Raw genomic sequence first — 27,447 nt, 5'->3', positions numbered from 1 at the left:
CAGGTGAGCGCGTTACCGCTTGAGCCACATCCCCAGCCCAGCACTAATTTCTTGATTCAAATAAATCCAGATACATTGTTTCCAGAGATGGCCCTTGTCTCCTTTTAATTCTAGATTTATTAACTGCCATTGGGTGATTGCTCTCCTTTGATTATAGTTGATAGGAGTAAATATCACACTTGAGCTGGAAGGGGACTGACCCTATCTGTTGGATATTCCTTAACCATATCAAGGAAGTGGTTATTTTATAAAAGAACATGTAAATGGGAGAGGACAAAACTATAGGTAAAAACCAGCTAAGAAAAAACAATGTTTAAAAAGTGGAAATGTCATTTTGTCTAAAGAATAGTTAGAAAACTTAAATCTAATAATTCTTGAAGAATTAAATTTATAGAATTTTATCTTTCAAGTTTTGAAGATACTACTGGTTCACCATTTCAGAGGTCAAGAGCCATTTGGAAGCCTTACTGAGTGGTTCAGGTCTTCACACAGGAACCTCAATCAATCTAGGTGTACATGACCAGGAAGTGGTAAGTATACGGGACCTCCTTGGCATGTGATCATACCAACACTCAGTACACGTCTCTCTCCAACACCTGTATACATCTTTTGCCCCCCTTTGTTTGTTTCTTTCTTTCTAGGAGTACCCTGGAGTGAATTCTTGACAAAGTGGCTGATATCTATGTTATAAGCACAGTGGCACCAGAAGCCGTGAAGGGGTCTTAGAGAGTACCTGGTGTCTCTGCAGGGGTTCCCGAGATGCTCCTGGTGAGGCCAGACTGGGCCGCAATGGTGACATGCAGCAGCAGCTCAGCGCGGTTCATTAGACTCTTCACTAATGTCTTCGTTTTAGCCAGTGGATGAGAGGGCTTCTGAATAAGAGAATTCACTTCTTGTAGGAACTTCTCCCTATAAAGAAAGACTGATGTGCACTTAGTCCTCTAGCTTACCAAAACCATATTTTATTAAAATGACAGAGAAGATGGGAGGAAACTAAGCAAAAGAAACCTAATCAACATTGCTTACCGACCCCTTTCCGTATCCAAAGGTAGTAACTATAAACTCTGATCACTTTTAGTTCCCCTTCCTGTTCTCAATGCCTATGCTGCCTTTTGAAGGTTTAAATCAAAACTTCCAGTTTACCAAATGAGTTCCAACTCTCAAATATTTGAGGACTGTATGACATTTACAAAAGAATCTATCAAAAGACTAGATCTTCACAATTTGTTTTGAGCATCAAGGTGATAAATTAGTCTTAATAGTTATTAACATCACTAACCTCAGTGGTAGGACCATGTTTTCAAGATCATTTCCATCAAAGGAGACTTCCTTCATTGAACACAAAAGTTCTAGTTCTTTCATTTTGTTCTAAGGAAGGAAAAATCAAGAAAAGATGGTATGCAGATCTGCAGAAACCAAGTTTTACTGTTAAAAGGAACAGAAAAGGTCAGGGAATAACTACCACCTTTGGTCCATAGTTCTATTATTTTTTGTTTTTTAAATATTATTTTTAGTTGTAGATGGACACAATATCTTTATATCTTTATTTATTTGTTTCTATGTGGCACTGAGGATCAAATCAGTACCTCACATGTGCAAGGCAAGTGCACTACCACAGAGCCACAACCCCAGCCCCCATAGGTCTATTCTTAAAGTACATTTGTAAGTTATTGTTTTGATATTCTAATGGTTAAAAATGGCATGGGTTGCTTTCTGAGGATTTCTCTGGGGATTATTACTCTGCTTGTGTTTTGTTTTTCAAGACTTGAAAGAAAATTTTGATAATAATGATCATTTCTTTAAACTTTAAAACTAATTGAAGGGGCTGGGGATGTGGCTCAAGCGGTAGCGCGCTCGCCTGGCATGCGTGCGGCCCGGGTTCGATCCTCAGCACCACATACAAAACAAAGATGTTGTGTCCGCCAATAATTAAAAAATAAATATTTAAAAAAAAAAAAAAAAAAAAAAAAAAACTAATTGAAAATAATTATTTATATATTGACATGTTATTCTAATCAATTTTCATTTGATCCTTTTAAAGAATGAGTGCATTCCTGGCGTGTTCAACGGTTTAGGAAGTGACACTATCTCTGCACACACATGGCTATGCCTCTCTTCCATAGTGGCAAAGCCCCAATGGTAAATCACATCCTTTGCTCACCTCATTAAAATGGTAATCATAAAAGAAAGGCATGTTGTTCTCCAGTTTCCCCTGCGTAGCATCATCAACCTCACTTTGCCACTTCTGTTCCAGTTCTGCAACACTCTAACAGAGACAAAAATAAAACAGTGTGTGAACAGATGCAAAATGAAAACAAGGGCAATATGCAACTTCAGACATTGATTTTGTAACAGTAATTTAAAAATTTTTGATCTTGTTTCAAACTTCTCTAACTTTCAAGGAAAGAAATTACTTCTAACAGTTTTAAGACAGGTAAAAACAGCTTTCACTTACCTGCAGCTGTCTCTCCATGGCATTGAGTTTCTTAAAGGTCTCTCCCATAATTTTACATAGTAAGTCATATTCCTCAGCATGTTCTTCTTGATATTGGAAATTTATTAGGGATTGCAGTGCATCGACCAAGTTCAAGTGCTTAATAACACATGATACCACCATTTCCTCCATCACATCTGGCTGAATCACTTCCCTGGGATTACAATGGATGTGAGTCAGGTATTTTCCAGGCTCTCAATTTACTAGTACTGTACTTTGTATGCTGAAGAATGCAGGAATTTATTTAAACACATTAAATATTTGGCATATTTCCTTTATTACAATATTACACCGTGTATCAATGGTGCATTGTGGGGCTGTATGTTGACAGGTAATACAGCATATTCACTGATAAAACTCAGTTTTATTAGCCAATAAAGCTGAAAAATCAAAATTAAAGATGCTTCCCCTTATTATGATTTGTATATTTTGAGCTAGAGTCATCGGAATTGGAATAGGTCTAAGGATAAAAAAAAGATCCTCAGAATCATTTAGCTACTAATTAATTTTATGTAGTACTAAGGATTGTGATATTTAATGCATATGGATATTTGGAATAAAAATAATAGTGTTTTCTGTATTCATTTTGAATTTCATCCATTCTAAATTTTTGTCTCAGAAGTGGCCAGTCTTGACTGGGAAGGCAGGCCAAAGGCTGCAAAACAGACATAAAACAAAAACACCACAAATACATTTGAAACTGTGAGCCTTCATGCTTCCTACTTTTTTTTTTTAAATACCTTATTTTATTTACTTATTTTTATGTGGTGCTGAGGATCAAACCCAGGGCCTCACACATGCTACTGCTGAGCCACAACCCCAGCCCCTCATGCTTGCCACTTTTGCAGGAATCAAAAATGAAGACATGGGGCTGGGGTCATGGCTCAGTGGTAGAGCACTTGTCTCGCATGTGTGAGGCACTCGGTTCAATTCTTAGCACTGCATATAAATAAATGAATAAAATAAATGCCTATCAACAACTAAAAAAATATTTTTTTAAAAATGAAGACATGGCTCTAGACTCTAATCAAAGTAGGGGCTTAGTACTAGTAGAAGGTCAAACTACCAGAGAAAAACCTAGAACTTGCCAAATTTTAGTGTTCGTGAGTCACATGGGAAACCTGTTAAGACACAGTTAACTGGGCTCCATCCTCAGAGTTTCTGACTCAGTAGGTGTGAAAAAGAGACCCAACCACCAAAAAATTCCTAGGTGATGCTAATGCTGCTGATCACTTTGAAAAATCACAAACTAGAATATTACCTGGTGGGGTGAGCTCTTCAGAGTTCTCAGTTCACATTAACATAACATTTAAAAAAAATTCTTTTTTTCTTGGTAGAGCAGGATATCAAATCCAGGGCCCTGTGCATGCTAGGCAAGTGCTCTATCACTGAGCTACACCCCCAGCCCTAAGTTAACATACAATTTAAGATTCATTTGCTAGACCAGGAGAAGAAATATAACCACTTCCATAGTCCAAATGGTTGATTTTTTTTTTTTTTTTTTTTTTTTTTGCCATTGGGGAGAGAAAAATGCAACATACTTTATACTTGGTCTAAATTGAGGTCTAGCTCGCCCAGAAATTTCCCTGAGCTTTATCATGATTCCTGGAGGCAGCCGGATCCGGGGCAGGTCAAAGTAGTTCCCAACAGGAGGCACGAGGACATCCGAGGGGTAGGTGAACTCTCGGTCTTCCTCTATGGTCAGAGGCAGTGGAGAGGGGCTTGGGGTGAGGGCAGGCGAGATGACGCCATTGGCCTCCACCTGCCACTGGCACCTAGGCAGATAATAAAGAGGCTCTTCATGCTCTCAGATCAAGATTACTAGAAAGCTACTTGCTGCTTGCAGATATATCAACATATGAAGGAGCTGATGTGTTAGATATTTATTCATCAAACCTTCTCGAGAGGCTAAAGAAAAATGAGCAATGTATGAAAGCACATTTTTGCGAATTTACCTCCTCCCCAACATTTTATTCTGAAACTTTAAACATACAGAAAAATTGAAAGAATTACAGGGTAAATATCCACATACCAACTGCATGGATTCTACAATTTACACTATCATATTGGCTTATCACGTATTTACCCATCCTTTTGGGGATCCCTCAATTTAATGTCACACTATTTGGATTGGAAAAAAACTTAGGCAGTTCAAAGACGTAAATTTAAATTTAGTAATGCAAGGGTCAGAAAGCACCATGGTGTAATTTTCCTCTTATTCCTCAGACCCAAAACCCATGAGATGGTCAGGCCATAGGCACAATTAATAGGGAAATGTATAAAAAGTCGTTCTCCACATAAAGTCCTTTTTTCTTTGTGGGCAAAACAAGCTCAATTTGAACCTTTTCATTACCTTTGTAAAAGTTTGGACCGCAAAAGCTCCTGACAGGCTTCCTCTTCTTTGGTAATTTCTGGTCCATTGTACAGGATTCTTAACATGGAACAAGCTAACACAGACAGACCTAAAGCCAGGTCCACCAGAAAGGGCAGGCCTCCTGAGACGTCCTCCGAGGACTCCTACAACGCAGACAGGCAAACCACACTGGTCAGTGGACACCGGCAGAGCTTGCGACCTGGTCTGCACCATCCCTACCATGGGGATTCACAGAGCGGCACTGGGTGTCATCCCTATGGTACCCAAGTCCAGCACCCAACATCGTCAGTAGGTGGCCGCACTGGAATGACCTCTGAGTGAGGTTGCATCACAATTCTGGAGAGAGAATAGCTGACAGGACTGCATATCACAAACAGCATGAACCATGTGCAAGAAGCCCAGATTGTCTCGGTAGCTCCCTCCCTGCTGTGCCCATCCACTCACAAATCACTATTTCTTTTTGTCATCTCAGTCCTGTGCTCAAACCACAATGCTTACAGTGACTGTACTGAGTTCATTAGAAAATGTTTGAGGGCCTTGTGTGTACAGCTCTTCTTCTAGGTGCCTGAGATACAGCACAGGGCAAAACAAAGATCCCTGTCCTCATGAAGCTTACATTCTAGCAAACAGTTCCCCTCTAGAGAGTGTTTGACTTAAGCAACTTCCCAGTCAAAATATATTTTTTTAAAATTCAGCAACTAAAGGGGTCAGTGGAACTCCATTACATTTATTTTTCTTTAAGTATTTTTTTAGTTGTAGATGGACACAATTCCTATATTTTATTTGTTCCTTTTTATGTGGTGCTGGGGATGGAACCCAGTGCCTCACACATGCTAGGCAAGTACTCTACCACTGAGCCACCACCCCAGCCCCTCCTATTACTCTTAAAACACAGAACCCAAGTACTTCTTTTCTACTGAGTGTTGGAATCTTCTTTGCCCTATGAGCAGATGCCAGAGTTAGGGCACCTCTCCAAGTCTTGAAGATGGAGCCCCTAGCAATGAATTATTTCTGTGTTGCCGAACTGATTTTAGGTCACAGTTCATTTTACTCCATAAAACTATTACTAATAGTAATTTACTACAGCCAGATGGAAGAGATGGATGGAAAGCAGCCCTGTTTCCAAGGCAAATATGATGTATGTAACCAAGGCACATAGGAGAAAGTACATTTTTCCCACAGCAGCGGTTAGGTTCAAGTACCTGAGCGCGAACTGTGCACGCAAAGCCCCACATAGCTTTATCAGGAGTGTTGTGTTCACGGCCACTTCTCATTTCAAAGGAGAAGGTGACTGTATCTCCTTCCACCTTAAAATTTAAGGGGGGAAAATACACTTTAAAAACAAGACATATAACTTTTAAGAGAGCAATGAATGTTAGAGATTTACTTTCCAAAGGACCACAGAAATGTCTCACTCCTTTTCTCACTTGCTTTTTGATTCAAATTTCATTCTCTCTCATTTAGATGTCAACCTTTTAAGTGTCCCTTCTGACCAAGCAGCCTTAGGGACAAGGCATCTGTGAAATGGGCTATGACTGCCCAACAGTAGGCTCAGAGTAAAGATTAGTCAAATCTTGAGCATAATCCTAATGACTTTCTCATATTTCTATTCTTTCTGCTCTCTCTTTGCCTCTTCCCCACCTCACTGTGTCAAGAAGGCAGGCAAATGACAAGCTCTCCTGAAGAACTCTGTGGTGGGAGGCCTGGCTCTGTGATAGGGAACCAGTTCCACAAGTAAGAAGCAAAGGCAGTGAACTATAGAGCAACCACTAAGGGTGCTGATCCGGGTTTGGGTGCAACCAGACTACATCCTGGAGATCATCAGCTGTCTCTGGCTGAGTTACAAGGGTACGTAATATTTGTCAATAAGGGACTAGAAACAGACTTAGGAGACATTTTGGGGTTTGATGGACTTCTGAGTTCATATTCACATTCTAGGCACATACTAATAAATAATTCAAGGGCCCAGATTACAAAGCATGGCCCTAATCGCATCAGTTTGAGAATGGGCCATTATTTTTCTCCAAAGGCCCTAATTCGTTTGAAAACATTAACTCTACACTTTTAAACTGCAGTGGCCTGTGGTTCTGGCTACTCAGCATCAGGAAGTCTGGGGAACTAGCAGACCTTTTAATGAACATGGAAGAAAATGCCATGACAACCTCCATCCATGGAGCGATCTGAGGAAGGGATCCCAGCTCTGGAGTGGACAGGGATCGGATATCCTATAAGTGAAAGGAGGATCATTCTGAAGGGAAATGGATGAGTTGACAGGTTTGGCAAGGTCCCACCTCAACAAAAGTCCCCATGACAAATGTGTTCTAGGACTATAGTTGGCATTTGGGTCCCTGAGGAACCTAGGTTCACTTTTCTTTTCGAGAAAGTGACCATAACTGGATACCATACCTTCACCAAGTCCTTCGGCCAACCAGTTCCTAAGACACTACGGCTGCCATATCCCAGAGTATTGCCTCCATATTCAGCAACCTTCCTACTGTTTGTGTTAGGCCCCGCATATATCACCAACTTCAAAACAGAAAATAGACTGTTAGACTGTAAAAGAAAAACAAAAACAACATCTACAAATAAAAAGGCTGCAAAAAATATTTGTTTAAAAACACATTTATAAACCAGGCACTGGTGTCATAATATAACTAATATTTCCTGAATTTTTAGATATAACTGATACTAGTGTCAAAGCAGTCATTGGTATTACAGGAAAATCACAGAGAAATAACAATGATTAACATAAAAATATACTTTTTTATATTATCACACTTTAATTGGCTTGGGAATCTCCATTAAAATATTAATTTTTTTTATCCATATACATTTTCAAATGCTATTTTTAATCCTAATTATTAACATATAACTCATTAATAATAGGTACAGTTTGACCCCTTAAGACCTCCCCAAAATTAATAAACTGAGCAAATACAGATGGAAAGATGATAATATCTAACATAACAACAAAATAAAAACGTTAAAAAAAAATCAATGAATACAGGATTTTAAAAAAATGCAACACATTGAAAATAAGCCATATATAATTAGAATGCTGCTTAATGCTATAAAAGGAAAATGACACAAATTTGGGCCAGAAAGGGGGCTGCTGCTTCTTAGGTCAGCTTACATGTGTCAAAGACTTTTTTTCCTTACAGGCTGCACATTAATGTCCAGCTGGCTGACTTCCTAATCTGGAGGAGAAACTCTGATAGCTCATTTGGCATTGCAACAATTCCACAGGAGAAACAGAGCTCTGGCTTCTATCAACACCAAGCCCTGTCCCCGCAGTGCACTCTGATTACCTATACTGCACCCAGGTTTGTATCTAAAAGCTGCGTCTTTAGCCCTGGATGTTTATCATTTTGTGATTTCTTACCCTTTTGCTGACCCCAGCCAGAGACTTCTAGAAAAGTAAATGTACTTTTTACCCATGTAGTAAGCCTCTTTGTGCTCCATCACTAACACTAATGTCCACTGCAGGCATGAGTTAGCGCACATCAGAAGATGCAAACTACTATTTTTAAAGGAGAAACAAAATGACACCAACTAAAATGGCAACCTCTTCCACTTGCTCTTTAAATAATCACTTTACTTAAACCTAGGAAATGGGGGTAGCTAACGGCAGGAGCCAGGAAGCAGGCTACACTGATGCTAGGGGATATGTATTTTGAAAGGTCCACCAAAACCCGTGTTCTTGCTTCTTGCTCCCAGCTAAGGTGAATTCTGGAGAGAAGTCTTAAACTCCTCCAGACATCTGGGACTCCTGACTATACTAAAAGGTAGTGGGGAATCAATAATCCCAGTCATGTGTTTTACCACTCCAAGGCAAGTATAGTTAGGAAAGCCTTTATTTTTAACCTAAAAACCTCCCCTGGTGGAATTTAAGACCACATGTCCTCTCTGAGTTCACAGAGGACAGAGATGACACACAGCTAACTAGGTACATAAAAATAGCGTGTAGAGAGCTATTTTGTGTGTACAAAGCTATTAATCATCTAGTTGTTTTTTCATGTTATCTTAGTTTCATTAGCCTTTCCTCAGAAGTTCAACATGATGATTTATAATTAAACAATTATCAATAGAAGAAAATACTTCGGCCCCTAATGCAATTCCTATTCTTTGCAACAGTAAAACCACCAAGTTGGAGTCTACTCTTCCGCAAAATCTATGTGGGCTCTGAAGTAATGGCAAAGAAGAACAAAATGTAAATACACATAAAAGAGAGCTTTAATACATCTGATTCCCTTCCACCTTTTCCAAAAAGATGCATGAGAAGCCCCAAGAATGGGGCAGTAAGACCTTTCCAGATGAATGACCATAAGGTATCTACAGGAATCCCAAGCACAGAGGGAAGGCAGGAAGTCAGCAGAATAAAAAGAAATTTCCCTTTGACTCAGAGTGAAGCTTCCGAAAGCTTACAAAGGTACGCTTTCAACTTGCCATTAAAACACTGTTGTTAGGCTGCAGAGGTGATTGCGCTTAAGTCCCTCAATCACTACCCTTCAAGGCATTATTTTAGGAAAGTCTTCCTAAAAGATATCTGGAGACAGAAATAAGTCAGGAATGGTGACCAGCAGCAAAGAAAAATAAGAAGCATCTAAAAAAATCAGCTTAGGCAGAATCAACAAGAACCCAGTGCTTGCTTACTTTGTCATAGTCATATTGTGAAGAGCATCTGCTATCAAATCTCAGATACAGGCAGCGAGCTCCTGGGATATGGACAGTTTCTTTAAACTTGTAGTTGTCTCTGACAGGGTGTACTGTTTCCACGGTTTTTCCAGCAGCCCAGGGGGCGGGAATCTTTAGGCCAGTGAGGAAGCCTGGCTCCTCTTTTTCTTCCAGCATTCTAAAACCAGAGGAGGAGAAAGTGGCTTAGCTTAGCAGCAAAGAAAATAATAACAAGATGGAAACGCAACAGAAACAAGTTCAGTAAATGTGCTTAAATTTCCCACAGAGTGTACTATAACACATTGTAACTTTTTGGGGGGTTGGGGCCTACCAAGGATTGAATCCAGGAGCACTTTACCACTGAACCACATCCCCAGCCCTTTTATTCTTTATTTTGAGACAGGTCTTGCTAAGTTGCTTAGGGCCTTGTTAAGTTGTTAAGGCTGGCTTTGAACTTGGAATTCTCCTGTCTCAGTCTCCCAAGCCACTGGGATAACAAGTGTGTGCCATAGCCCTTGGCACATTGTGACTTTTAAATACTAGCAATAAGAAGTATTTAAACATTTCTTGTATTTGAGGGGTCTCTCCCCCTTGCTACTGTTAGATGCTGTATAGTCACATAGTAATATATAAATTAAGAATATATAAACTTAGAATACTATTTTATTTTTAAAGACTAAGTCCCATTGATACCCAGTAGAAGACCTCACTAACTCTCATTTACTCAGGGGAAAAAACAGACACTGTAAAAAACCTTTTAGGTTTGGCCATTTTCCAAATCCTTTGAAATTTCCTTTTGTTCATTTCTACATGCCAACTATTGAAAATCCATGAGTCAATGGGACTCCTGTTCACCGTAATTGCTGTTATAGAAAGGAATCTTCGAGAGCCCTTTTTCCTACTATCACTGAACTCTCAAGGTCTTTAGAGTGTGAGCTCGTGGATCACAAACTCCTAAGTCCTAAATTTGGCTGCCAAGGAATTATTCTCTTACTCTCTTTCAACTCTGCAGGTGGAGCCGAAGAGCTGTATTGTCTAATACAGTAGGTGTTAGTCACATGCAGCCATTTAGGTTTAAATTAAGGAAGATGTCAAATTCACATCCCTGGTCACACTGGCCATAGTGCAAGTGCTCCCTAACTACATGTGGCAAGGTGATGGACAGCACAGATAAAAGTTTTCATAATTGTAAAACTGGAAACAACCTGAGGTTCAATAGGATAGCACACTGTTCTTGAGAAACAGGGCAAATCTTTCCTTTCTGATCAATTACTTTTACAGACAGCTTTAGTGAAACATAAATGTTTCATAGATACTTGCATCTGACTTGGTAAGTTTGGACATTTGCATACAACCACGAAGTTTCCTTCTTCTCTTTGTAATCCTGCTACTCCTTCCTTGAGGCAATCATATTTCTGTCATTAGACAGACTGGTTTGTAGATTCTAGAACTTTATATAAATGGAATCTCATAGTGTTAAAAGTTTGGATCAAGAATGTCCCCTAAAGGCATGGTCTCCAGCTGGTAGCAATAGGAAGAGGTGGTGGAAACATCAAGAGGTGTGGCCTAGTTAGAGAATGTAGGTAACTGAGGTTAGGTCCTTGAAGGGTATATCCTGTCCTTGGCCCCTTCTCTCACTTTGCTTTCTGGCTGCCATGAGGTGAGCAGCTTTACTCTGCCAAACCTCCTAGCTGGGATACTCTGCCTCTGCCTCACCACAGCTCCAGAAACAACAAAGCCATGTGCACTGACACTGTAAGCCAAAATAAATTTTTTCTCCCTGAAGTTGTTCTGCTGAAATCTATTTTTTTTTTTTTTTTTTTTTTTGCCACATTGACAGAAAGCTAACTAACACACATAATATGTGACCTGGGAAAATCTTGCTTCTTTCATTGAGCTAAGTATTCTGAGATTCACATACAAATGCACCTATATCCACATGTTGCATGTATCAAGAGCTCATGTCTTTTATTGCTCAGCAGGAGTCCACTGTATGTATATGTCACAATTCGTTTATTCATTCACCTACTGATGGACATTTGGTGTTTCCAGTCACGAATTATTCTAACTTAAGTTTTTATAAACCTTCATGTCGAATCTTCTAATAACCTATTCTTTTTTTTCTCTTGCATGCATACCTAAAAGCAGAACAGCTGGGTCACATGGCAAGTGTATATTTAATTTTTTTAAGAAACTTCCAGCTGGGCACAGTGGCTCTTACTTGTAGTCCCAGCTATTTATGAGGTTGAGGTGACAGTATTATTTGAGCCTAGGAATTGGGGGCCAATCTAGGCAACATAGTGCCACCCTGTCTTTAAAAGACACACACACACACACACACACACACACACAATGCAAAACAACCCCTGCCAAAATGTTTGCCTAAATCATAATATTTTACATCTCCATCATTAGGGTATGAGATTTTTGGGCCAGTTTTGAATTGATCTCTTAATTCATGGGAAAACTTATTCTAACTTGTTTCTATAAATCTATAAATTAATTCTATCTGTAAAATTTTGACCCTGTATCTTTTTCCTTTTTTCAGATAATCTTTGCTAAAAATTATTGTTGTAAAAGGAGTATAAGGCTTTCACAGAAAAAAAGAAAGCAGCAGTCCCATTACCTCTCATCGGGGAACAGCCTACACTTCTGGTCGGATGTGCCACATGGGAAGCAGCCCACTTCAGCAAACACTGGACACTGGGTTTTAAGCAGCAAAGCCGTCTGCAACATAAAACCATGGGTGCATCTTTAAGTGTTTATTGTCAGTCACCTGGATGGCACTAGAGACAAACAGAATTTCCGCTTGAATCACCTTTTTGCAATCCCTGTCTGCTTTCCTTCACTAAGAAATGCATTACTACTGAGGCCACTGAACATCATTTTATTTAACACATTTATAATGGTTACTCTTAGATGGTGAGGACTAAATGTAGTAGTAGGTTTCAGTTGTGTTGTACATTAGCCTTTTTACAGCCTATTGACAACAAAAACTTGCTGACAGACTACAGTCAGTAATTTAATCCAAAAAACAATAAAATGTGTTCCCTTAACACTCTAGCTTGTTTTTAGAGCAGGATGTTTTTCTTAGTTTCTGAAAGGCGTAATTATGTTTGTTGTGTCTCCTGCGCCATGATGCAGGCTGGCTGGAGAGCAGGTCAGTGGGGTGCTGGGGGTCCCACCTGGCTGGTGTAGAGCACCAGCTGTACCAGCTGAGGCATCAGGGCGTCGGCCATGGTCAAGGTCTGCAGATTGGGGTGCATCAGGGAGGTCAGTAACACTGGGAGAAGGTGACCGAGCATAGTGGCCTTGGTAACTTGTTCCAAGCCTTTTAACCTACAAAAAGTTCAAGAAAACACACAGCCTAAGCAATGCCTGAGCATGTAGAGAAACCCCTGATATCATCGGTATCTGACAAATTCTTTTAATCATGTCTCCTTGAACTAGTGAAATAGTTCTGGCAATTCAGTTAGTGAAATAGTTCTGGCAATTCAGTCCTCAAATTTCCTACCTTCTACCACTAAGGGAGAGGGGAAGAACAGAGAGTTATTAATAGATTGCACTTTCAACCTGTGATTTGGCCAAAAAATTTAGGCAAGGCATTTCATAGCACCTTCAAAGCATTTTACAAATGGATTCTAAAATGCAAATGCCTGCTCTAGGTGGTTACTAGCTCGAAAGTTCTCGGCCTCTGTGGCTGCTGGCTACAAGCTGCTTACTGTAGCACTGAGATTCCGAAAAGGATAAAGTGAATGGCCACAATACTGCTTCACCTGCCTTTGCTGTGAAAGCCGCTCCTGGCCTTGAGTAATTGAGGCTCAAGTGGGCCAATGCTTTTTATTGTGGTAAAACACACATAAAATTTACTATCATTAAGTATACATTTTAGTATTATTAAGTAATGTGCAATCATCACTACCAGCTCTGTAAAGAAAAACTCTATGCCCATTAGGCAATATCCCCCACCCACCAACAGTCACCATTCTACTTGCTGTTTCTGTGAGTTTTTTTAATTTAAAAAAATTTTTTTAATTTGTTGTTTCTATGATTTTGACAACTCTTAACTAGGATGACTCAGTAGATTTTTAACTTCTCTTTAAAATCACATTCTGAATATTCCCATCCTCTGCTAGGAATTAAGTATGCAGGTCCCCCAAAGAAAGAAATAGGTCATGTAAATTCTCCAAGCTAAGAGGACATTGGTGTTGAACACAGAAGTAGACCTCATGTCTCCAGGCTACATATTTTAATAAGCCCCAAGGCAACACCTATCTGATTATATTGTTCTCAGCCCCCAACTCCCATTTACTCTCTGGAAGTTGGTGAAAACCAAGGATGTGGGAACCAACAAAAGTACTGAAAAAAAGTTACACTGCAGGATTGTTTTAGATCAATATCTCTAACATTCATATCTTCAAAAAACATAGTACGCAACTCATTTGTAATAGCAAATGATAGCAGGAATTTTAATGTGAAGTGCTAAGAAAAGGACTTGTTTCTGTGAAGGCAAGGTTACTCCCTATATTGGTCACTCCTATATTTGAAGAAATCAACTGTCAGTAAAGTCTTGAGATATCATGTTAACATCATCTTTTGTATAGTAGCTGATTATCTGTATCACTAAGCCACTTCTCCTCCTGGAAGTAAGTGGGCGTGGCACCAAGCTAGACAATTATAAGAAAGGCCAATTGGGGAGTGATGATGGAAGTTCCAAAAATCAGAGTGGAGGCCGTTTTCCATAACCTTGAGGGCCCTGGAATGTGGCTGATGGCCTAATCTTACCTAAAAGCATTCTAAAGATTTGAATGGCATTTGGCTTTGAAACAGTTGCTGTTTCAATCTATTCTCTCAAAAATGCCTCTATATTGAATAAACATTTGATGTTCCATTCTAAAAAGGTTTCACTTTTATAAGCAGATTTTTCTCCCTAAAGAGCAGCAAGTCAGTTTCCAATCCATTTCCTCACCTCTGCTCCCGATCTGCTATGTCACTGTTTATGAGGGCAGTGGTGACCTGCTGTAGCATTTCCAACACTTCATCACATCCAGTCAGGATTTGGGTGGCAAGAGCCAAAATACTGACTTTTAGCTCCTAGGTAGAAAACATCATAATATTATTTTTAAGGTCTGTGATGAACAGTCCCTCACAATGACAACACGAAATGATATATTTAATGATGCATTTTGAAATGAAATGATGAGGTGGCCAAAATAAGCCCAAAGCAGTAAGTTCCTCTGGGATGGCCAGTAGCAATTAATTTGGGAGGCTACGGTCTAGAGTGTGGACAGAAATATGCAGTATCTCACAGGGAGCACACTGCGTGCCTAGGAGAAAAGGCCTAGTTCCCATCCCATCCAGCACAAGAGAAACTCCAGGTGGAAGATTGCCTTGGGTGGTATGAGGATAGCTAAAGAGAAAAACAGAACAGTAAAAGGCGCATGTATAGGCGGTGGATAAAATGAGACAAAAACACAACATTCTGAAAAAGTACAAGTGACCTTTCACTTAATATTTTAAACCTATTATGCTTAAAATTCAGCAAGTTAAAAAATTCAGGTGCTTATGGGCTATTAAACATTAAAAATTAAGAATTCCTGGGAATACCAATGAGTGTTTTAAGAAACACTAGTTAACATCATAGAAATGTTTACAAATATTTTCTATTAAAAAATACGACCAAACTAACTTTAGGTGACATCTATGTGTTCTCACTTTTTCCCTAGAAATACTAGACAATTGAACCTATTCTACCTTTACTAAGAATCTATATTTCTCTCCATGGTTTAATTAAGGATTTATGAAATTTAGCCTTTCAAATAGAAAAAAAACACCCATTTTTTTTTGTTGGGATTTCCTAGGGTCTTTTTTATATTATTATAATAACTTTTATCTTAACAAAAGGAATTCTGACCTGTAGAATGAGCTGAACTGTGCCTGAAGTCACACTCATAGTATCAGTGATTATCTAACAACCAGGTGAGGATTAGTGACCTTATAAGCAAAATGCTATTGTCCCTTTTTACTAATTAGGAAACCAAGGCAAGAAAATTTAAATAAATAGTATCAATAATTCAAATTAAAAATTCATGCATGTCCACTGTTTAAAAACTGGTCATAGGAGACAAACTCGTGAATGCAAACTAGCACATCTGGTTTATACAATACATGTGCCTAAAGGACTAAGAAAGAGCAAACTGCCACAGTTTATTTGGCTTCCTCGGGAGATTTTCCAGTGTGTTCAAGTCAACAGTGTAAAGAAGAATGAAGTTCTCATTGATTTCTCTAATTTTCCCACAGAGATGAAATTTTCATAATGCCAACAACCACCTTGAATATCTGTCAAAGTTATAACCACTGCTAGAAAAAAAGTCTTTGGACTGCTATAAATTTTTGTCCTGTAGGAACAGATGATCAAGTTTACATAGAAGCTGACCTAAATTAACAACAAAATGAAATGAACTATATAGGTTTAGAAATTAAATTATTTAATACAATATTGAAATAAAATTATCACCTTTTAAAGTCATCTGGGTTGAGACTATAATAATCCATTCAAAATATCAAAACTGTTTAAAATGTTATGCTATCAGATTTTTATATATATACATATATATGTATGTATGTGTTTGTGTGTGCATGTATGTATGTGCGTGTAGATGTACATAAACATATATACATATATCTATATATCTTGCAGGTGTGATGAGATCACTTGTGAGTGCCATATTTTACAGTTCTTAAAAGATGAAAATAAACATTAAGGCACGAAAAGACTGACAGGAGCACATGGATGACACATTATGAAAGTGTCACAAATATGGTAATCACTGTGCAATGACATAAAGATCTATGAAATGAGTGGCCTAATACCTCTCACAAGAATATAGGTTACATGGTGAATTCTGACATCATAATACACAGAGATTTAGCTGAGTAAGCTGTGCTTCACATACTGGGTAGAAAGCATTGTTAAAATCAAGCTTGGTGTTTACCTGTACCTTCAATGTCTCTCCCTGCAAGGAGTTGTCACTGTCATCGTTCTCATCAGGTTTAATCAAAATAGTGTTACTGAGAAGGTGATTCTGAACTGCCATCAGATAGCGCAGGCAGGAGGATGCAGCCTTTAATACAAACAAGGGCATTTAAATGATCTAACCCTACTCAAAGAAGGGATCATGTAATCCTCATGTTTTCAAAAGATTTTGACAAGAGAAACAAAAAGAGAAAGTACAGTAAAAAGACCAAGTTAGTTTCTCAAGTGATTTGTATACACATGGCTTTCAATGACAGACTTGGACACATTTACTGTTTGTCTTCTGTTGCGCAATCCTCACTAGTCATTCAAACAAATCTTTCCTCTTAATACTTCTTCTTTCCCCATCGCCATCTCCCATAGAAGACTCTACACAAACCCTTAAAAACCTTTTAGTTCCTATCAGTCTCTGCAAAACACTAATAGTTTAGAAAACAATGCTAAACTACTGAGGAAGGGGGACCCTCATTAGATAAAAGAAAAACCCCCAAATTCAGTCAAACAGTTTATTGCATCAAGCCATAAATTGTAATGAAGTCTTAGTAAAAAGCACTTCAAGTGGATTTTTCTAGTTCTATAGTTCTAGGATAAGAACAGTCATTCACTGACTTTCATAAATTATTTTCAGTCTATCTTTGTAAAGTGACTGTGTGTCCACACACACCTCTCAGTACAGTAAAATGAAAACAGGGACATTTGATATAATTGTGCTTTCAGTAAATACATTTTTACTTACAGGCACAGTTGAAAGGAGCTTTTGAAAATCATCTTTAGAGACAGTTTGGCACTTGGTGATTAAAATACAGGATTCTCGTACAACAATCTTCAGAATGTAGTGTAAAAGTTCATCATTTAGTCTTTAAAATGCAGGAGAAATGTAACAATAAAATTTTGATGGTTTATTAGTAAAAGGATAACTTTTATATAATTGGTCTGAGATAACAAATACAAGATACAAAATTAATTGACAATGCAAGCAAATCATCTTATTAAATAACAATGCTAGCAACTAGGTAATATCTAAGCCAAACATAGCAAAATGGTACCCAATCACCTAATCAAAGTATTTTATAAATAGCACAGAAAAATGACATCTCATTCCCTCTCCCCAGCTCTAACACACATAGCTTCTTTCATAGTTCATCAATTTGCACCGCTTCTCCACTAAGATTTTTGGAATGAGTTCCACTCGTATTTTTATTAAGTACTTTCCCTGGGCCCAAATTACTTTACTAATACAACTTACATGTCCTATTATCAGTTCTTAGGACAACTGTAGAATTTGTTATCTTTCAATTGATCCAGTCTTTTCAGGTTTAACATGCTAATGACCCCATTAGCTATAACTAGAGACAAACACTGATCAAACACATTTAAATTAAGTATTCAGAAGAACACAAAGAAGAGACTAGCAGAATAACATAACTGGTGTCACCTGTAATGATCATCTTCATCACTGCCAAATCGGTTGTTTTGTAGCTGTTCAGCTAAATTGGTTAGGATCACATCTCGAAGCTGGGACAGTCCACTGTTTCTCTCTCCTAACACACAACAAAACTCCATAAAGTACCCTGATAAACAGCACTTAGAAAACTGATGTTATTTTTTAAAAGTTTTTAAACAAAGTATAAGTCAACCACCAAGGGGCACCAGGTATGGCAGATTTATATAAAACAACAGAGGCAAAACTACATTGCAACCAACTGGAAACTGTTTCTAGCCAGAGCTTCTTGATTTAAGTGTGACTACCTTCTTGATCTATCATGAAGTGTGATTTGTAATTCCTCCAATTAATTTTGTTTTAAATGCATAGTATCTTTAACATACCTTTGTTATTATTGTTCAGTCCAACTTGAAAAGTTGGATTTAATGTGTGAAAAAATAATTAGAAATCACCCCAAAATCATTATTTTTAATTGGTAAATATCTACAGCCTGATATATGAAGTTAAGCCTTGGAAACAGATGGGCTTATAAAGCTAAAAAATACATAAAACATGATTTCTGCTTTCAGTCTGGCTAAGGTGTTGGTATCTATGCAAATACATTTTAAAAATATGATAACAGATAAGAAATAAGAATCTATTATCTTATCATCCAGTTGTTTCCTTAGGGATAAAAAAGAATAGTTGTTCAAGGATAATTTAACAGATAATTCTCACCTTCTGTTAAGACCAACTTAAGTAAGTTATTGATTTCAGTTTCGCCTGGGTACAAGATATTTAAACCAGAGCTGAAATGACAGAAAAGTCAAAAAGCTTTTAAACAAATGTTTAGAATCTCTAAATATTAAATTTTTTCTTTTTATTAAAGGTGACAGTTTGATTACATAAAACTGAGGGCTGGGGATGTAGCTTGGTGGCAGAACACTTGCTTTGCATGTGGGAAGCCTAGGGTCTGATCCCTAGACCACAAAAGAAAAAAGAAAAAATATCCTGATTACATATATCTGAAGTAAGCATTTTAAATTATTTTTAATTTTCATTACTAAAACAGCATTTGAACCTAAATTCACTGTTATGATTTAGTCCAATCTCTTCCCTGAAAAACAGGATCCCTCTCCTCCTTCTGTCTGTGAATTACTAACATGACAACTTGTGTGAGGTGCCATGTAGAACTGGTAAGCGATGAAAAATCAGTACAGTTGAGCCAGTTATAGAACAGATTGTGTCTCGAATGCCCCCTTCTCCCCATCACTCAAGAAAAGGATTCTTGGTTTTTCCAAAAAGGCTGGGAGCATAGAATGACAAATGGTATAAGAATTTTTCCTTATTCTTTTTTTATTGAAGTTTGACATGATGTACACATATTTAAAGTGCACAATTTAATAACTCTGACATGCATATATACCTATAGAACCACCCTAAATAAAGCAGTGAATATACCCATCACCTCCACAACCTTCCTCATGGCTCCAGATGTTTTTCTTTTCTTTTTTGTACTGGGGACTTATCCCAAGGGGCACTTAACCACTGAGTCACATTCTCAGCCCTTTTTTATTTTTTATTTTGAGCTAGGATCTTGCTAAGTTGCTTAGGGCCTTGCCAAGTTGCTGAGGCTGGTCTTGAACTGATGATCCTCTTGCCTTAGCCTCCTGAGCTGCAGGGATTACAGGCATGTGGCACTGTGCCCAACATGGCACCAGATTTCAAATACTGACTTAATGCTCAACAGAAAACAATCTGAAGTATAATCTACCATGGAAGAAAAAGAATTCCTTGCCCTCTGTGCTCACCCCTACCATATGACTCTTTCAAACCAACCACTCAGTTCTTTCTTGGTTACTAAACCAGACTTGGTGACATTAAGGCTACCCTCTTAGATAAAAAGTTCACCAAATTAAAAAAAAAAAAAAAAGGTTAAATGACAATAGAAAATGGTCAATAAATTCACAAGATTTTAATCAGGTTAATAAAGGTCAATATGGTTGACATAACTTACATCAGGCCTTCTCTTATGAGAACCTCACAAACCTAGACAATAGATGTTTTTATTTGTTTTGTCCACTTTGAGTCAAGGTTGCCAAAGCTGGCCTTGAACTTGTGATTCTCCTGCCTCAGTCTCCTGAGTTGCTGGGATTGCAGGGGTACACCAACTCATCTAGCTAGTAGGTACTTGGGGAGAGGGGAGGTACCAGGGATTGAATTTAGGGGCACTTAGCCACTGAGCCACATCCCCAGGATTATTGTGTATTTTATTTAGAGACAGGATCTCACTGAGTTGCTTAGCAACTCACCTTTGCTGAGGCTAGCTTTGAACTCACGATCCTCCTGCCTCAGCCTAGGGAGCTGCTGGGATTTTAGGCCTGTGCCACTGGACCCCACAATGGGTACTATTTTTAAACCCGTTGAATAGCTGAGAAAATGGAAGCTTCAAACCAAGGTCTCAGTGAGTAAGGGATGGAGAAAAGACTAGAACCTAAGGTTGCTGGTTGCCAAAGCTACTCCTAACCACACTGCAACACTTCCAATGAGAACGTCTGATTGCAACACACTGTCCACTTACAGGGATTTTGTTTTCATTTTAAGGTTCAAAAGGTGGGATGAAGAAATGTAGGTGCACAGTTGCCTTTGGCCCAGAAGGACTAGCTCAAATCCCTATCTATATATCATTCCCAATGCACCAAGACTGGGCTGCTAACAGCTTGCAGGAAAGAATGCAAAGCCTTGCAGGAGGATAATTTTGCAGAGAGCACTAAGAAAAGGATTTGCTGTTTACCTGATGGCAAGACAGACTTCCTTCTGAATTTCAGGACAGATTTGATCTTTTGGTGCCATCAACAACTGCCATAGAAGCAGTCCTGACCGTCGAATGATGTCTCGGTTCCTTTCAGTTTGTGGGCTGAAGAAAAATTTAAACACCACCTACAGAAACAGAAGGGGTATGTCTAAAAGTGCTCATTCTACTGGGGATAAAATTATTCTCCTGAAGAAATCACATTTAGATACTCTTATAAGTAGACAACTGGGTAGATTATTAACTGCTATCTCTTGGGTAAAGGTATAATTATAGTAAATATTTTACATATATTAATTGCAATAAGCTAGATATAGCAATATTCTGTTAATTGCAGTGAAATGAATATGATTCTAATTATATGACTAAAAAGTGGCAAAATGCAAAACAGGAATGTTATTGAATTCTTACTCTGGTAGAAATTAGCTGGCTAAAGCTGAGGTTTGTGTTTTTTTCTCTACCACTTTCTTACCTCACATCAGTGTTATTTACCTGAAAGACAACGAGAATGCAGCGTATGATACAGGTATCTCCGTTAACCATGGCCTTCTCCATGATGTCACAAATGCTGCTCAGATGATGGGCTTCAATTGGATGCTGCTTGCCCAAGACACTTGTGATGGGAAGATTGGGGTTGGTGGCCAAGAGATTGAGCTGGTGTATGCACATGGCACCAACGTGGTGCAGTAACTGGTTTATAACCTCATTTGTGGTTATAGCCTCTTCTAGAAGAGAAGATATAGACTCGGTGAGGAAAGATGTACTATAGATGGCCCCTGAGGAACAGAGCATGCGTGCACATCAATCAGGAAAGACTACTTGGCTCCTGTCTCTTCCACTGCTGCTGGAGAACAGAGTGTTCCACCACAGAGTGCAGGGGTGAAAACACTTGGGAATTTCAATTCTTTAAGAACAGAAGTAGTTACCACTCATTGAGCCTTTTTTTTTTTTATGCTGGGCAATGGGCTAAATGCTTTTTATACATTACCTTACAATATAGTTATAAATAAGTGAAAAATTAAAATTTCAGTCTGAGCATATGAGAGAATGGGAATCCATATACCAATATATGAAAGACTTCTAGGTACAGATTTTGAGAAAGAGAGAAGTAGGGAGTTTGTTTTGACATGTTTAGATGGAAATGCTTACTAGATGACCAAGTAAAGGTGAATGCGTAGTCTGGAGTGTAGGCGAGAGACTTGGGAGCCACTAATAAATAGGTGACTCTCTCTCCTTTTGCTATTTTTTGTTTGGCTGGTTGGTTGCTTTTTTGGTTTGTTTGTTTGTTTGTTTGTTTGTTTTTTGGTGGGAGGGGGGACAGCTTTCTGAAGATATAATTTGAATACCATAAAACATGATTCAAAATTAAAAAAAATTTTTTGTTGTTGTAGATGGACACAATACCTTTATTTTATTTATTCATTTTTATGTGGTACTGAGGATCAAACCCAATGCCCTACATATGCAAGGCAGGCGCTCTGCCACTGAGCCACAACCCCAGCCCTTAAATATTTATTAATTATGGTAATGATTAGGATATTTGTCCACAAATTCTCTGATAATATTCTTTCTAGGAGGTGGACCTTAGTTCCTCTTCCCTTGAGGGTGGTCTGGACTTAAAAACTTACTTCTAATAATGCATATGGAAAGTGAAAAGCAGTAACTTCACAGTGGAAGAGCCTGGTAGGCATTACTTAAACAAAAGGATCAATTTTATTTTTTTGCAGTGCTGGGGATACAACCCAGGGCTTCACACGTGCTAGGCATGAGCTCTACCACTGAGCTACAGCCCCAGCTCCAGGTGATCAATTTAAAAATCACTAGTAATAAATCAAGTTAACACGTATTCTGGAATATAATGTAACGTGAAGAGGACATCAGCTCTGTTGTAATTCTTCCCCAATATCCACAACCTCAGTTTAATCATGAGAAAACATCAGACAAACCCAAACTGATATGCATTCTTTGTTCCAAGTTTTCTGATTATTTTTCCCACCAACTCAAATATGTTGCTGAGCTACTCTAATGAATCTCTCTCTACTTTTTAAATCCAGAATTTCCATTTTCTTCTTTTTTCTTTTTTATTTTGTTTGATTGGTTTTTGTTTGTTTGTTTGTTTGTTTTTGATGTTTGAAATTAACCCCCAAGCTAGGCAAGTGCTCCGCCACGGACCTACAGCTCCAGTCCTAAATAATTTCTTTATTGAAGTTTTCTGCTTGTTCAGTCATAGTATCATATTTTAATCTTTTCAGACATGGTTCCCTTCAGTTCTTCAGACATATATGTATTACGGCTGCTTAACGACTACATGTGCTAAGTACAATATGCATTTCCCTGCAGTGTATGTTTACTGATTTCTCTGCTCGAGTCGTTTTTGAAAGCCTTCTTTCTTTTTTTCATTTATTTTTATTATCTTATTTATTTATTTATTTATTTAGGTTCTAGGGATTGAAACCAAGGCCTTGTGCATGCTCAGTATGTGCTCTACCACTGAGTTACATCTTCAGCCCTTGTTTTGAATTTTAAGTCTAGCTTCCCAGGGGATACCCCTGTTCGTTGTCAACCAACAACTGGTACCGTGAGCCTTGAGCCAGTAACACTTCCATCCTGAATGGAGCTATGTATTTTGCAAGAAGACATCAAAGTTCAGGCCGTGTTACACTCCATCCAGTTTCTACTTTCTGCTGGGACATCTCACATCTCTGTGTATCAATGTAGGCTCATATTGAGCTGAGACATCTGAACAGTTGGGCCTCTCCCAGCCCTCTTCTGTGTAGATGTGCAAGGAGCTTGTCAAGGTCCCCAAACCTCACTACTAAATTTCTAGCTAGCATGCTGATCTGCTGCTTGTGCTAACCAGGGTCATAATTTAAGCTGAGCCACTGGCCTTCTCTGTGTGTCGCCAAAGCTACTACTACTACTGGTGTGAGATTTTCTCCGCTCTGCTCCAAATCAAGTCAGCCCCTCTGGCAGCAAAACTGCTGCTTTTCACAGTCTGCCCCTTCCCCCAGGACTGCTGTGCTGAACAAACTTGAATGGGGGATGGGAGCAGTTCCAGCTAAGATCACCACAGGACTGGAGCCACTTCTCAATTTGGTGTGTCTTTGACCAATTTCCAGAGTCTGGTTGTTTTTAACAAATTTGTCTGTTTTAGGATTGCTTTATGGGGAGTGAAACTGCTGAGCTCTTCATTCCTCCACACCAATCTAGCTGACTTTAAAGTCACAAGATTTTAAGTGAATATTAAGAATTTTAAGAAACAAAGATCCTTCATTGGTAAATCTAAGTTTAGGTATGAATACGTTGTTATCAATGTAAAGCATTATAACAGCATATAATTCCAAGCCAAATACAATAATAAACTCTTACACTAAAGTTCTGACAATGGAGGGACATATGGATTTCTCTTTGAAAAAGTCTATGGACTACTTCAAAACCTCTATTTATTTACATACTTATTTAAGCATAAACCAGCCTTTCAGGATCAAGATAACAAAGGATTGTGGGTTCCTCAGTTCCAAGGGGAGGCTGGGATGCATTTGTCAGTGCTCCATGTCCCTACCTACTTAGGTGCTGCTGCAGTCTGTGGGTGGGATCTTAGTGCAGGACCAAGAGTGCGCCTCACCTTTAGGCTCAGTGATGATGTGGCTGACTCCCAGCCTCTGGCACACATAATGGAAGGCTTGATTCCCAGGATTACACCACTGATCGATGTAATCATTTGAGCATGTCCACAGCATGTTGTTCACTGTATCATAACAGGCGCCTGTGGAGTACAGACATTATTTAGTTGTTGTATAGCCAGCTGCCTGTACACATGTTTCTTACAAGCACTGCTAAAGAATGGAAGGGTAAGGATTCTAATGCTGACAACCACATCTCTGCTCTCACAGATTTCCTTGGCAAAGCACTAGACTGGGACTCAGCAAGAGGCCAGAATTTAATTTTCAGTTTTGCTTAACTCCTATGTGAGAAGGAATAAGTCTTGCAAAGCATATAGTTCTTAGCAACTGATTTACATGTGACCTACTTCCAAAAAGGGTTTAAGTGGCTTACATTAAAAACCTAGGTAAAAAGAGGACCAACTAACAATACATACAAAAAAAAAGCCTTAGTAATTAAGCCTAAAACTTAGACATGAGCTTCCTAGGAGCCAAACAAAGAAAATAATGCAACATATTACATCACGTTCGTTCTCTACTAAGCATATTCTTAACAGGAACTTTTTTATGGCAGAAACTTTGAGAATTTGTTGTAGGCATCATCATACAACCTAAGAGACAGTATCTTCAATAGCAGTTTATGCAGAAAATTTTACACATGGCAATTTCTTGTATTAATTCCTCAAATTAAAGAGTAGTATTAAAATTCTTTTCAGAAAAACTAGAATGCCACAGGAATTGACAAGATATTTCCAAATTGCAGAACCCTTGAATTTTCTAAGGAAACATGTGCATTTATTTCTTACCCAATCCTGGTACAAGAGCACCACGCCCCAGTGAACTTCCAGCAGCATCTATGAGATCCGCACGACTTGTGAACTGACCATCCGAAATATTATACACCAAGCTGGAGGCTAGGACTTTGGAAACAAACAGTAAGCTATTTAATGAGCCTAAAGACTACTTTTCAAAGATTGTAAGAGTTTGCAGATGAAGTGTCCCCCAAAGACTTGTGTGTTGAAGTCTTAGCCCCACAGGTGTAGCTTGTAGGAAATGACTGGATCCTGAGGGCTTCTGACCACACCAGTGGATTCATCCACTGATGACTGAATGAACTACTGGGAGGTGGTAGAAACTGAACATAGTGGGGCACAGCGGGGAGGAAGAAAGTCAGTGGGGGTATACCCTTGGGAACTTTATCTTGTCTCTAGTCCCTTTCTGACTGCTTCCTGGCTACGATGAGCTGAGTTCTTTCCTCTGCCATGCCCTTCCACCAAGATGTTCTACCTCAACTCAGACCCAAAGCAATGGAGCCATTTAATCATGGACTAGAGCCCCTGGAATGGTGAATCAAAGTAGACCTTTCCTCCGTAAAGTTGTCTATGTCATGGCAATGAAATGCTAATACAAAGACTTTTATTAAAATCACACCTTTTTTGTTGTTTTCTACTGGTGATAACAATGAGGAGGCAGAAAATATGCAAGACCACTAAAATAAACCATCACCACAATATCTTCATAAATTTAAAATTCATTTGGGCATGGTGCACACCCAGTAATGGTCCTGGGTACTGGGGAGGATGGAGAGGACCACAAGTTTGAGGACAACTTTGTAGCCTTTCTCAAAATAAGATCAGAAAGGCTAGGGATGCTACTCTGTGGTAGAGCACCTGCCTAGCCTACTGAAGGCCCTGGGTTCAGTCCCCAAAACCACAAAAACAAACAAACAAAAATTTATAATGAAATGTTTTTTAAAGTGTTTTTAAAATAGTAACTACTTCATGAAAGTTTTTTCAACATGGATTATCAAAAGGGCAACTGCATGAGTAGTTATGATTATTAATCTCACAGGCAGCAACATTCACAAGAAGCTTCACTTTTAAGTTGGTGCTCAGTAATGGCTGGTAGACACACAATGGCTCAATTGCTCTCCTTCAAAGTCAGATTTTGACACTAGCAGGCACTTAAGCCTCTACCCTTAACACAGGGTGGAGGAGTGTTGGAAAGCAATGGCTTCAGGTTTTTGGGTTTGAATACTAGCTCTACCACTTCTGGGTGACCCTGGGAAAGTTACTGAACCTCTCAGGGTCCTCATCTATAAAGTGAAGATAACAATAAAAGTAACTACTTGACACTGACTGTGAAGATGAGTTTAAAACATGAAACCTAGGTGTTTGTTACTAGTAGTGACATCCTGTTTTCTTCCCTATTTTAGAACATAAAATTCTGGCACTGTGTCTCTTGAATGTGTTTCTTCTTCTTGTTCCCATCACCTTAGTGATCCAGATCCTCATCCATCTGATTTGAGTGATACCCTAATCTATACTCTTTCTTCTCTATTTTCTACTATTCCACCCTGCACACCAACAAAATTATCTTCCCCCAAATCTCTTTTTCATTGTGCATATTTGCTTTCCCTCCACTTGACCACTTCTATGAGTAATACCTGTTTTCCATGCTTGACACTCAAGACCTCAGGGAGTCTCTCCTTCCTGTCCCACTCCACCATGATCCCTTCTTTGATTCTGCAGCATGTACATCTGCTCCCCATGCTTTGAGCAGTGAGACAGCACCATCTACCGTCTTCTAGTTGTTTCACACATCTCTACGATTTCTCCTGACTAGACTAGGAGCTCCTAAAGGCAAACACCAGTTCTTCCTTGTACTGAGCAGCTCTCATAATAACCAATGTGGAACATGGCACAGAGGGAATTTAAGCATCTACCGATTTGTTGGGCTAAAACAGAATCACTGTGTCAACTATACCCTCCTGAAAAAACATGGCACCATTTAGACCTGCTTTAATCAACTGGGGCCAATTTCAATAGAATGAAAAAACATGCTAAGGAGACTAAAAAAGTTTAATAGGATTAATGGCCTGCAGAAAGACAAATAGCCCGATTTAAAAATGGACAAAGCATTTGAATAGATATTCCTCCAAAGAAAACACTCATAGCTGGGAGCAGTGGCAC

General features: G+C 38.8%; 1 protein-coding gene across 7 annotated transcripts in view; it reads right to left on the bottom strand.

Annotated features, from left to right (window-relative positions):
* Hectd4 (HECT domain E3 ubiquitin protein ligase 4) overlaps positions 1–27,447 on the bottom strand; it is a 176,224-nt gene that overhangs the window by 69,481 nt on the left and 79,296 nt on the right. For 4 of the 7 annotated variants that reach the window (XR_006854436.2, XM_046456507.2, XM_046456508.2 and 1 more), the window contains exons 10-29: positions 25,282–25,395; positions 24,439–24,579; positions 21,306–21,538; positions 20,796–20,941; positions 18,740–18,810; positions 18,014–18,119; positions 17,315–17,435; positions 16,538–16,666; positions 14,512–14,636; positions 12,728–12,881; positions 12,169–12,269; positions 9,522–9,720; positions 7,275–7,421; positions 6,071–6,175; positions 4,848–5,011; positions 4,036–4,269; positions 2,456–2,648; positions 2,162–2,266; positions 1,280–1,368; positions 734–909 (exon numbers count right to left, since the gene is read on the bottom strand). Coding sequence is in view for 6 of the 7 variants with exons in the window: in XM_046456507.2 (XP_046312463.1) it covers positions 734–909; positions 1,280–1,368; positions 2,162–2,266; positions 2,456–2,648; positions 4,036–4,269; positions 4,848–5,011; positions 6,071–6,175; positions 7,275–7,421; positions 9,522–9,720; positions 12,169–12,269; positions 12,728–12,881; positions 14,512–14,636; positions 16,538–16,666; positions 17,315–17,435; positions 18,014–18,119; positions 18,740–18,810; positions 20,796–20,941; positions 21,306–21,538; positions 24,439–24,579; positions 25,282–25,395 (2,853 nt within the window). In the remaining variant the exon portion in view is untranslated. The remainder of the gene's footprint in view (positions 1–733; positions 910–1,279; positions 1,369–2,161; positions 2,267–2,455; positions 2,649–4,035; positions 4,270–4,847; positions 5,012–6,070; positions 6,176–7,274; positions 7,422–9,521; positions 9,721–12,168; positions 12,270–12,727; positions 12,882–14,511; positions 14,637–16,537; positions 16,667–17,314; positions 17,436–18,013; positions 18,120–18,739; positions 18,811–20,795; positions 20,942–21,305; positions 21,539–24,438; positions 24,580–25,281; positions 25,396–27,447) is intronic. The other 3 variants (XM_046456511.2, XM_046456512.2, XM_046456513.2) reach the window with 3 other exon arrangements.

This window comes from Marmota monax, unplaced genomic scaffold, assembly GCF_021218885.2.
Source record: "Marmota monax isolate L192 unplaced genomic scaffold, Marmota_monax_Labrador192_F-V1.1 WCK01_AAM20220418_F8-fsc00185, whole genome shotgun sequence".
In the NCBI taxonomy this organism is placed as follows: Eukaryota; Metazoa; Chordata; class Mammalia; order Rodentia; family Sciuridae; genus Marmota; species Marmota monax.
This window is presented reverse-complemented; position numbering and strand designations above follow the sequence as displayed.